This window comes from Amyelois transitella, chromosome 30 (assembly GCF_032362555.1).
Source record: "Amyelois transitella isolate CPQ chromosome 30, ilAmyTran1.1, whole genome shotgun sequence".
Taxonomy (NCBI): domain Eukaryota; kingdom Metazoa; phylum Arthropoda; class Insecta; order Lepidoptera; family Pyralidae; genus Amyelois; species Amyelois transitella.
In genome coordinates, this window is record NC_083533.1 from 1,797,580 (window position 1) to 1,808,607 (window position 11,028).

Below are 11,028 nucleotides of genomic sequence, written 5' to 3' on the forward strand. Positions count from 1 at the left end.
TAATGAATATTGTGTAATAAATAAATAAAAAAAATAAGGACATAAGTACCTGATACACAGAGTGATTTTACACCCTATGTCAAGCATTATTTTATTTTAGCTCCATAAATGTCACTTAGGTTCATTGTTATATTTTGTTTGTTGAATTAAGATATAATTTTTATTATTTTATATTACTTATATGTAAAGGACGTCTGAGCTTAGACTATACTATTATAGTCACACTGAGAAGAACATGATGGGTAATACATTATGATAATATATTTCCAGGACATGCAAGCATTTCCGAAAATCTCACAGTTACCGCTGCATGCGCGCGCAAGTCATGAAAAGTGCTGGACCGACAAAGAGCGAGTGAGTTTAACTATACATGGCATATATATATTGTACACAAAAATGGCGGCGTTATTTCTTTGTAAAATAATAAAAAGAACGAGTAAGGTTTACTTACGGCACATACTGCCACCATTTTTGTTCAACTTATAGCAGTCTGCCGCCATTTTGGTTAACTATAAGTTAAACCAAAATGGCGGCAGACTGCTATAAGTTGAACCAAAATGGTGGCAGTATGTGTCGGTGCTTAGAGAAACCCGGTGACACCAAAGCAGCCCGACGTTACGAATGTTAAGGAGGAAGGAGAAAGAATGTCATGACGTTTTCTTAAGATCGTATTGAAAACGTTTCAAACTGAATGATTGTTTACAGATTGGCAGTATTCAGGGAGAAATTGAAGAATTTTCTCATGCCCCATTTTCTTAGGAACGGGTGCAATTTTGGTGAGTGTCATCTGAAAGTTAATTAACCAGCAGTGTTCGGTAATTCATTCGAGTGTAGATTAAAAAAAAACAAATATTATTTTTAAAATGTAAAAGAATTAATTTTTTGTTGATTTTATTGTGTCCCACTGAGAAGCTTCAAAAGCCATAATGTAAGTAATACTAGTATAGTAGTATTTTTATATAGTATTTAGTATATAAGTATTTAACAAAATTATCAAAGGTCCAAGCTTTGTAATTTTTATTTAAGTGTCCATTAATAAATAATGCAGGTATTAAACGCGCACGTAACGTGCCTTTATTTTATCTCGGACGTTTTGAATAATGCATGAATCTGCCGCGCAGACGGGCATAGCATTAGCTCGTGGTTTTCAGTCGCTCGGTGACCAAGGATCATTGTAACACGATTCGAAACGTCCGAGATATAATTAAGGTACGTTACGTGCGCGTTTAATTCCTGTATTATTTAAAAATGGACACTAAATAAAATTCAACGCGAATGTAAAAAATCATTTTGAAAATTTCAATGCGTTTATTATAAACAAGAAATGGTGGTGCCGTGTGGTTCCCGGCACCAATACAAAAAAGAATAGGACCACTCTATCTCTTTCCCATGGATGTCGTAAAAGGCGACTAAGGGATAGGTTTACAAACTTGGGATTCTTTTTAAGGCGATGGGCCAGCAACTTGTCACTAGTTGAATCTCAATTCTATCATTAAGCCAAATAGCTGAACGTGGCCATTTAGTCTTTCAAGACTGTTGGCTCTGTCTACCCCACAAGGGATATAGACGTGACTATATGTATGTATGTATGTAATTTATTTTATATATTTATTAATTCATTACATATCTGCTTTCAGACATGAAATACGTGGATATAATATCTAGGGCTTGTGGCAGTGAAGCAGCCAATTAAAAAAAAATGTAGGTAAAATTAAAATTCTGTAGCTATGTCTATGAAGAGTGATTCGTGGAATAAATAAAACAAAAGAGTTTTTTTATATGTATTTGTTTTTTTACTTAGAGTAACCACTTAATTATAAATAACAATGTTTTTTTTTACTTAAAAGAACTTACAATTACAACTTATATGTCTTAATCATATTAATAAAATGTCAAGTGCCTGTAAGTACATCCAGGACTCCCACGTACGCGTTAGTTTATACATCTACTAATATAATTAAAAATGCGAAAGTTTATATTATAAAGTTGTAAAACACACAACCTTATAAACTTTTTTGCTAGAATATACCATAGATAACAAAATAAAAATTATAAAATGTTGTTAGTAGCGCCATCTATGTAAACACATGAGTAACTTCCTTTCTACAAATAAAGTGAAAGGAACTTGATGAGATAGGAACCTTTTTCTTGGGTCTTGGATGTTTATCTATATAATAGAGTAAGATCCCAGAGCCCCCAGACCTACGTCATTTTAGCAAAGCTGAAATTTTGAGGATTTTTAGTATAATGTGTTATTAAGAGGTACGCGTACCCACTACCTTGAAAGCGGGGCCGTTTCTCAGGTAGCACGAAGTACAGGTACATAAAAATTAAGTTACCTACGTTAAAGTAGCAAAGATCGTTTTCAAATATGTACATACATACATAAACTCACGCCTCTTTCCCGGAGGGGTAGGCAGAGACTACCTCTTTCCACTTGCCACGATCCCTGCATACTTCCTTTGCTTCATCCACATTCATAACTCTCTTCATGCAAACTCGGCGGTTTCGGGCACTTTTGACCTGACCCTTCACCAGGACGTCAAATATGTTTTTGAGTATATTATATAGAATTAAAATTGACTATTGCCAGACACTTTCCGTGGGCCATTACTGCTACCAGACGTCTTGAATATTATTTTAAAATTTAGTAAACTACGTTATAGTAGCAAGGCTACTTTGTGAACGTGTGTAGCGTATGTGCATAGTATGTATAAGAGTGAAAGAGAAGGAATTATTATCTCCCTGCACTTACATTACAGCCCTTTCATTTATATTATCACGTCGATATCTTTTGCGGGGTTGGCAAAGCCAGCAGTCTTGAAAGACTGATAGGCCACGTTCAGCAGTTTGGCTTAATGATAGAATTGAGATTCAAATAGTGACAGGTCGCTAACCCATCACCTAAAAGAAGAATCCCAAGTTTATAAGCCTATTATATCTTTACCATGGATGTCATTTTATCTCAAACAATGACGAAAATTATAAATGTAATACGTTTACTTATATTAAAAACTAATTAATAGGCAAATACTTAGTCTTATAATTTTAAATGTCTTAGGAACTCTCTGTTTAAACTATTGAATATTTCTAAAACGCGTCGTCTTCGTCATACTCTGTGGGCTTTACGTTGACTTTCCGCCATCTTTGGAAGTAGCCGTTCTTCCATAACAACACCAGGATGAGGACTATGGGGAATGTCACGAAAATACCTGGAAATTTAATGATTTATATATACAGGGTGACTTTTAATTCAACTGCATAAATTTAATTGTTAAGTGTACTCATCTAAAGGATATTGAAAAACGTTAAAAGAAAAATATCGGTTCATATTTCAGAAAGTACGGAAAAAAATAAAATTATCAAAATCCACGATCCTAAATACGTAATATCACCCTGGCCGGCGGAAAAGCGACGCGTAAGATTCAGAGGTCAACGACAACATTCATTCAGTTGAGCGATCTCGACAACTCTGTACTTTACTTGATCTTGATACTAGAAATATAATTATTTTTCAGACATTTATTTACATGTTTAGTTTTAATTTCTTTTTGTAGTATTGGTCTTTAATAAAGCGTGTGACGTAGTTTTTGAGGGCTTTTTAAATGTGAAAATGATGACGTTTAATTTAAATAAAAATAAGCTTAAACAGCTCAGAAGCATGGGTATAGTCTATGTTAAAAAGGATGCAGGTGTTTTAAATGTCACCCTGTATATCTCTCTCTAATATTATAAATATGAAAGTTGGTGAAGATGTGTGGAATGTATTTTAGTTAGAAAATGCTGCAGTGCAGTTTGTTACCGCCTTGGAAGCGGCAGTAAACTTAGTTAAAAGTAATTTATTTGACGTCAACCAATGTTGTGAAATCAAAAGATTTGACAATTATAAAGCGATATGAAGTATCCTAAAATAATTAATTAAAATTTTGAATTTGTTACTTGAGGCGTTTTAGTGAAACGTCGCAGGTAAAAGAAATGAGAAATGATTAAAACATTGATAGAATTGACACACTTATATCCTTTTAGTCCCATGGGACAAGTGACACTAATCCTAACTAATATTATACATATGAAAGTGAGTTTTGAGTTTGGCTCTGTCTACCCCGCAAGGGATCTAGACGTGATTATATGTATGTATATAAGTGAGTTTGTTTGAACGTTATTTAGTGAACAAATCTTCTTGAAATTGTGCGTATAAAATTAAGAGTCTGGAGAAGGACATAGGGTAGGTACCTTTCATCCTGGTAAAAACTATAGTTCTAGTGAAATTTGCAAAAAAACTGTCCTTTTGTAGGTAAATCTAAAATCGCGCGGGCAAAGCTGCGTGTCAAAGCTAGTATAATTTGTATATCTGCTTAGTAAACCTGCTTTCATTCATCCTCTCCACATGACCAAACGATCTTAACAAACCCTTTACTATTATTATTATTTCTATTTTGCTAATAATGGATTAAATCGTCTCAGATGTCAGAGACATTTAGATAGATAGATAGATAATTCATTTATTTGATTTGCTACACACAATTTACAATTTCATATGAAAGTTGCAGAGTTGCAGCAATACAAAAAGGTCACAACTCAACGAATTTATTGCTATAGAGCAATACGCTGATTCTCAGTTATGACCTAGGTGCTAGTGCAGGTCAATCTGCATTTCAATAAGATGTGGAACAGACGACACCATTCGACCACGGATTAGTCTTCTCACCTATCATAATCCCCAGCAGTATAGCCATGTCAGGCCCTGGACTAGCGTTGAACTCCTCCATTTCCACGCAGCCCAGGGTGCGGTTGGTCAGCATGAGAGTGTCGAAGGATAGCCCTCGCAGTTCGTTTGGTCTCTTGCAGCTGCGAAGCAAGATGTGCTGAAGTTGTATGATTTTGATAGAAGAGAAGGAATTGACGATTATTTATAGTAATAATTTCTTAACCTGGTTTAGTTAAGGTACATAATGTGAGGTTATCTACCTGCCTGGTAATTTAAATAATTTTTTTCACGGATGTCGTAAAAGGCGACTAAGGGAAAGGTTAATAAACTTGGGATTCTTCTTGTTGGCAATGAGCTAGCAACCTGTCACTATTTTAATCTCAATTCTATTTTCTTCATCTGAACGTAGATTTTCAGTCTTTTCATAACTGTTGGCTCAGTCTATTTCGCAAGGGACATAGACGTGATTATATGCACGTATGTATGTATATTTCTGGGATAATGCAGGGTCATCCCTGAAGAAGTTTTCTAGAAGAATAGTATAAAAAAGATAATATTTACATCATGTTAGCAGTGTTATCGCCGGCGTCCATCTTGAACAGCAGCGGCACCAGGACATCCACCATCCATTGGTTGCTGCAATCACACACGTAAGGGTTGTTGGAGAAGTCTGCTCGTCTGAGCTGGTGCCAGTGGTCCAGGAACTCTGAGCTGATGGAAGATATGTTGTTGCTGTTCAGGTATAGCTGGAACAAGAGAGGATTTTGCTAGTGGTCTTTTGGTTCTGGTCGACTTTTTTGTGAGTTGAGGTCAGGCCGCAGTCGCTTTGTTTAAAACCAGTAGGTTTTTTGCCGAGGGTAAGAGTTGCGAATTGCCGAGGTTGCATGAAGTGTAATGAATGTGGATGAAGCGAAAGAAGTGCCCGGGAATCATGGCAAGAGGAAAGATGCTCTGCTTATCCTTCCGGGAAAGAGGCGTAATTTTCTGTATGTATACTGTAGCATCGTCAAATTACCTAGGTGTTTCCCTGCTAATAAACTCATTAAGCGTATGCTTCAGTATGCTGTATAGCTGAACGTGGCTTTTCAGTCTTTTCAAGACTGCTATACCTACCCCGCAAGGGATATAGACGTGATTATATGTATGCATAAAAGATTTAGTCCCATTTGCTGTAATCTTGTCTCGTCGACTCATTACACTCGTAATAATTTAAGTATTCAATGCCAAATCACCATCACCTACCCCTCCGGGAAAAATGCATGATTTTATGTATGTATATGTGTATGTATAATATCACCTTCACGACCCACTCACCTAGTTTCTACTTCCCCTTACTTTATTTAATGTCTCTAAAGTGTTCTCACCCCTTATTATAGTGGGGTTGACTAATGGACACCCCCCATATTATATCCCCACCACGGTATATGTAACTTACTTCTTCAAGAAACGGCGTTTGCTCATTGTCGTGGTCATCTTCCCAAACCAAAAACCCAGGGTCGATGCTGTTCAGCCTGGGGTTGTTGGTGATGTGGAGAGACTTCAGAGACTCCAACCCACCCAGGGCCCTGGCGTTGATGTACTGGAGTCTACTTTGCTTGCAGATTCTTAGTTCTTGGAGCTTGGTCAGGGAGGAAAGGGCGCTGGAAATTACATAGTATACTTTATAATAATGAATTATTCATAGAAAGTTTAAATTATTATCCTATTTGAAAAAGACGTGTGTTTCAGTCGATTCTTAGTAAATGTTTGTAGGTGCGCGGTAGGGGCGCAATGGAATCACACTTTTTTCCCGGTCGGGGAGACAAAGACTACATTTTTCTACTTTTCACGATAAGAAAAAGAGCGCTCAGCCAATAGCAGCAAAGAATTTAGATCGCGCAAACAAAGATTTCACAGATTGGAGCATAAATACAACCTCCGACACAACATCGTCTGTCGCGCGGTTCCCCAGGCGTCACACCAGCCTGGCGGAAGATCTTCCCTTTGGTGGCGGTCGAGCCGAATCATCGCTCCGGCTTCAATTGTATGAAATCTAACGCGTTATATTTGTTAGAAGTTCACTTACGTCCCCTCAGTCAAGTTGGTCAACGAATTCTTATCCAAATTCAGGGACACCAAGCTGACAGTCTCGCTGAGGACAGTCGGTATTGTTGTGAACCTATTGTCGCTTAAATCCAGCTTCTGCAGGTTCCTCTGCCGCCGGAGCAACCCATCGGGAAGGGTTTCCAGCTCGCAGCTGGCAAGGCTCAGCTCCTGGAAAGTAAAAGTAGGAGTGAGAGTAAGAGTAAGGGTAAGAGGAAAAAGAATTTATACATAAAACACCATAACAAAATGAGACAAAAAAAACAAACAAGAATATGTACAAAAATAGACATAGTAGTACGGGGTTCCTGAAGGGGTAATAATAATAACCGTTTTTTTTTTTCAATAATCCAAGAGGAAGGCAGAGACTATATCTTTCCACTCGTCACGATCCGAAGAAACAAACGATCTTGCATGATGAGAGTCATGAATGTAGGTGAAGCGAAATATGCAAAGTTTACGGCAAGTGGAAAGATAGTAATTAGTTATCACTTCGGGAAAGATCTTATGGATCTTAGGAGTCCTACTGGAAGCGGGCTCATTTAAACATGATCCAAAAATGGGTTGAACCACGCGTTCAAGACTGTTGGCTATGTCTTCCCCGCAAAGGATATAGACTACATAATGTACATGTATGTATAAATTTAACAAAAGTCCATACTAACAGACGAACGTATCTTGATCAAATTAAGGACGTCCTGCTAAAGGGTCAGGTCAAAAGTACCCGAAACCGCCGAGCTTGCATGAAGAGAGTTATGAATGTGGATGAAGCGAAGGAAATATGCAGAGATCGTGGCAAGTGGAAAGAGGTAGTCTCTGCCTACCCCTCCGGGAAAGAGGCGTGATTTTATGTTATGTTATGTTATGTCCATACTAACCGTTAATTTTACATCGCTCAATGCGGCCATGGTGACCTGATCGATCATGGACAAGGGGTTTCCGCTCAGGTCCAAGACCTGCAGATCTCGCATGAACATGAATATGTTTTTAGGGAGGGCGTGTATGTCATTATACGCCAGACTCAGGTATCGCAGGTTGGCAAACGAGAGTTTTTGAAGGTCTGATATCAGGGTGTCCGGGGTGAATTGAATCTGCAAGTATAAGTACAGTTTATAAATAAAATTTCGAGAAATATATTTATTTATGTAACCTTACCCGTATTGGATACATGGTTACACATCCAGTTGCCTGAATGTGCAGGTTTCCTCGCTGTTAGTAATTGACTTGGAAGAATAAGAACTTCAAGTTAGTAGCTCTTGGTTTAACTTTTACAATCAGCGCGAAAAGAGATTTCACCACAAGACCACCACGCCGTGTGGTTCCCGGCACCATTAGAAAAAAGAATAGGACCACTCCATCTCTTTCCCATGGATGTCGTAAAAGGCGACTAAGGGATAGGCTTAAAAACTTGGGATTCTTCTTTTAGGCGTCAGGCTAGCAACCTGTTACTATTTGAATCTCAATTCTATCATTAAGCCGGACAGCTGAACGTGGCCTATCGGTTTTTTTAAGACTGTTGGCTCTGTCCACTCCGCACGGGATATAGACGTGACCATATGTATGTATGTACCAGCACGGAAGCGTTCACTTATTAAAAACTTACGCTAAAAATCTTCCTGCTAATAGCCGCCGTGGACAACTGGTTCCTGCTCAAATCCAGACTACTCAGCTCTTCCAGATTAGCGAACGCCCCATCCCGGATCTCCCCCAGGTCGCACCTGGATAGATTCAGTTTGTTTATTGGCAGGTCCGGGACTGTGGTCAAGATTTGAAGGGGGTTCCCGCTGAAGTCGATGTCGAGATCTTGAGTGACGTCTACACCTGTAACCATTATTGCAAGTACCTACACCTGAATATATACTAATATTATAAAGCTGAAGAGTTTGTATCTTTGTTTGTTTGTTTGAACGCGCTAATCTCAGGAACTACTGGTTCGAATTCAAAAAATCATTTTGCGTTGAATATACCATTTATCGTAGAAGGCTTTAGGCTTTATCACGCTGCAACTTTAAGGAGCAAAGAAATAATGGAATATGCGAAAAAAAAACCGGGAAAATTATTCATCCTTGAGGGCTTCAATGATGCCCAAAATAACTATTCCACGCGGACGAAGTCGCGGGCACAGCTAGTTGTTTCTATACAGAATGATTATTTAACTCATTGGCATTATTTTAACACGTGAATCGGTGCAATTAAGCAAATTAAGGACGTCCTGGTAAAGGGTCAGGTCAAAAGTACCCGAAACCGCCGAGCTTACATGAAGACAGTTATGAATGTGGATGAAGCGAAGGAAGTATGCAGAGATCGTGGCAAGTGGAAAGAGGATTTTATGTATGTATGTGAATCGGTGCAGCATACTGAACAACATTTTTTTTAGATATGTAGGTACATACGTACCTATGTATTGTTATATTTAGAATAGGACTATATCTATCCAATAGATATCGCAAAAGGCGACCAAGGGAAATGCTTATAAACTTGGATTACACTTGTTTCAGAGCGAGTTAATCTAGAATCTGTTTAAGAGAGAGAGTTGAATCTAAATGCCATCATGAAGCGATACAGCTGAACGTGGCCTTTCAGTCTTTTCGTGACAGTTGGCTCCGTCTACCCCGCAAGGGATAAAGACGTGATTACATGCGTATGTATGTTAAAATCGAACTCTTACCCGACCAGTCAGCCTCGTGGAAGATCTTCTTGAGTTCCCTCTGGCTACAGTCCACGGAATGTTCGCTACACGCACACACTACGCATACTGGAATTATAAAGAATCTATACTACCTATATTATATCCATATTATAATTTAACGGCCGTCTGCCGTGGTTCCCGGTTCTAATTTTAATTTTAGAAGACCGGTAAATTTATCAAGAATACCGCATAAAATAGTAGTAATGAGTAGGTAATGAGTTGGTGAGCAACCCAAATAATCATTAATTACATAGTAACTATGCCGTGTGGTTACTGGCACCTATATAAAAAGAATAGAACCACTCCATATGTTTCCCATGGATGTCGTAAAAGGTGATTAAGAGATCCTTTTGCAGGCGATGGACTAGCAACCTTTCACTATTTGAATCACATTTCATCATAAAGCCATACGGCCAAACCTGGCCTTTCAGTTTTTTCTGTACTGTTGGCTCTGTCTACCCGCAAGGAATAAAGACGTGACTATAAGTATGTTCGTAAAAACCTTTTGAGAAATTAATATTCATTCAACCTCTAAATTAGTCTCTCTCTCTCTTATTGTACTCCTTATTTTGTAAATAAGTTTTACAAAATAAGAGGTTACAACTGCCATCTACGCGGTATCAGCTTCATGTTATTGTTAATTTGTATTTCAATTTATAAACTTATTTTTATCAAGAGTTATTATACATAAATGTATATAAGAAATCAGTCCATTAAAAATAATATTTAGTGATTATTAAGAATTAGTGCAGTTTTATACGTATCAAATAATTTTCCTCCTTTTTCAAATTCCAGCCGAGTTAATTATTTGATCCAACATTTATCAGCTTTAGTTAAAATACGTCCTACTGAAAGTTTTTTCTATCAATGATCTGTGTCAGATATTTTTATTAAACAAAAAGTAATAATATCCTTATAATATTTGTATGGACATACAAGATAAAAGAGGAAATTAAGTATATAAATACCTAATGCTTACCGTTTTCATTTTGCGAATAACACACACAGAATAACGTAATAATCACAAATAATACACAACAATTCATGTTGTTTCTCTATGAAATAAATATAAAAAAAAAACACAAATTAGTGGACTCGAGGACGGATGTTAGAAATCTATAAAATATTGTCGATCGATCGATAAAAAACGATTGTCCTTGCCAAATTCTTGTCAAAGATTAGTGAATTACAAATAGATCGTCAATCGATCTAATCGTGTGGATATTTTTATTCAAGTATAATAATTGTGCCGTGCGGTTCGCGGCACCAATACAAAAAAGAATAGGACCACTCCAACTCTTTCCCATGGATGTCATAAGGCGACTAAGGGATAGGCTTACAAACTTGGGATTCTCTTTTAGGCGATGGGTTAGCAACCTGTCACTATTTGAATCTAAATTCTATCATTAAACCAAAGAGCTGAGCGTGGCCTATCAGTATTTTCAAGACCCCATAACGAATATAGACGTGATTATATGTATGTATATGTAGCTTTAAAGGCGAACGAACTCGCGGACAACAGCTAGATTACGATATTAAGTATGAAAAC

The 11,028-nt window shown here is 37.5% G+C and overlaps 1 protein-coding gene and 1 long non-coding RNA gene across 2 annotated transcripts; one reads left to right on the forward strand and one right to left on the reverse strand.

The window, feature by feature from the left end:
• Positions 1-269: 269 nt before the first annotated feature.
• On the forward strand, positions 270-1,700 carry LOC132903806 (uncharacterized). The gene is made up of 3 exons (XR_009657495.1): positions 270-354; positions 706-776; positions 1,638-1,700. It is a non-coding gene; the product is annotated as an uncharacterized LOC132903806 (long non-coding RNA).
• A 71-nt stretch (positions 1,701-1,771) lies between these two features.
• On the reverse strand, positions 1,772-10,617 carry LOC106142094 (leucine-rich repeat neuronal protein 3). The gene is made up of 9 exons (XM_013343720.2): positions 10,459-10,617; positions 9,459-9,545; positions 8,394-8,611; positions 7,669-7,881; positions 6,774-6,961; positions 6,144-6,348; positions 5,270-5,454; positions 4,709-4,848; positions 1,772-3,212 (listed from the first exon to the last, which is right to left on the reverse strand). The coding sequence occupies exons 1-9, from the start codon at positions 10,523-10,525 to the stop codon at positions 3,091-3,093; spliced, it is 1,425 nt and encodes a 474-aa protein (XP_013199174.1). The 5' UTR covers positions 10,526-10,617; the 3' UTR covers positions 1,772-3,090.
• Between the last annotated feature and the right edge of the window lie 411 nt (positions 10,618-11,028).

Bases quoted from the DNA above. Each gene is read 5' to 3' on its own strand.
- LOC106142094 (XM_013343720.2), bottom strand. From the start codon at position 10,525: ATGAATTGTTGTGTATTATTTGTGATTATTACGTTATTCTGTGTGTGT. The intron at 7,882-8,393 runs GTAAGTTTTTAA...TTATACTTGCAG, and splicing joins TTAGCAGGAAGATTTTTAGC to ATTCAATTCACCCCGGACAC. The intron at 4,849-5,269 runs GTAAATATTATC...CTTGCTTCGCAG, and splicing joins GATAACACTGCTAACATGAT to CTGCAAGAGACCAAACGAAC.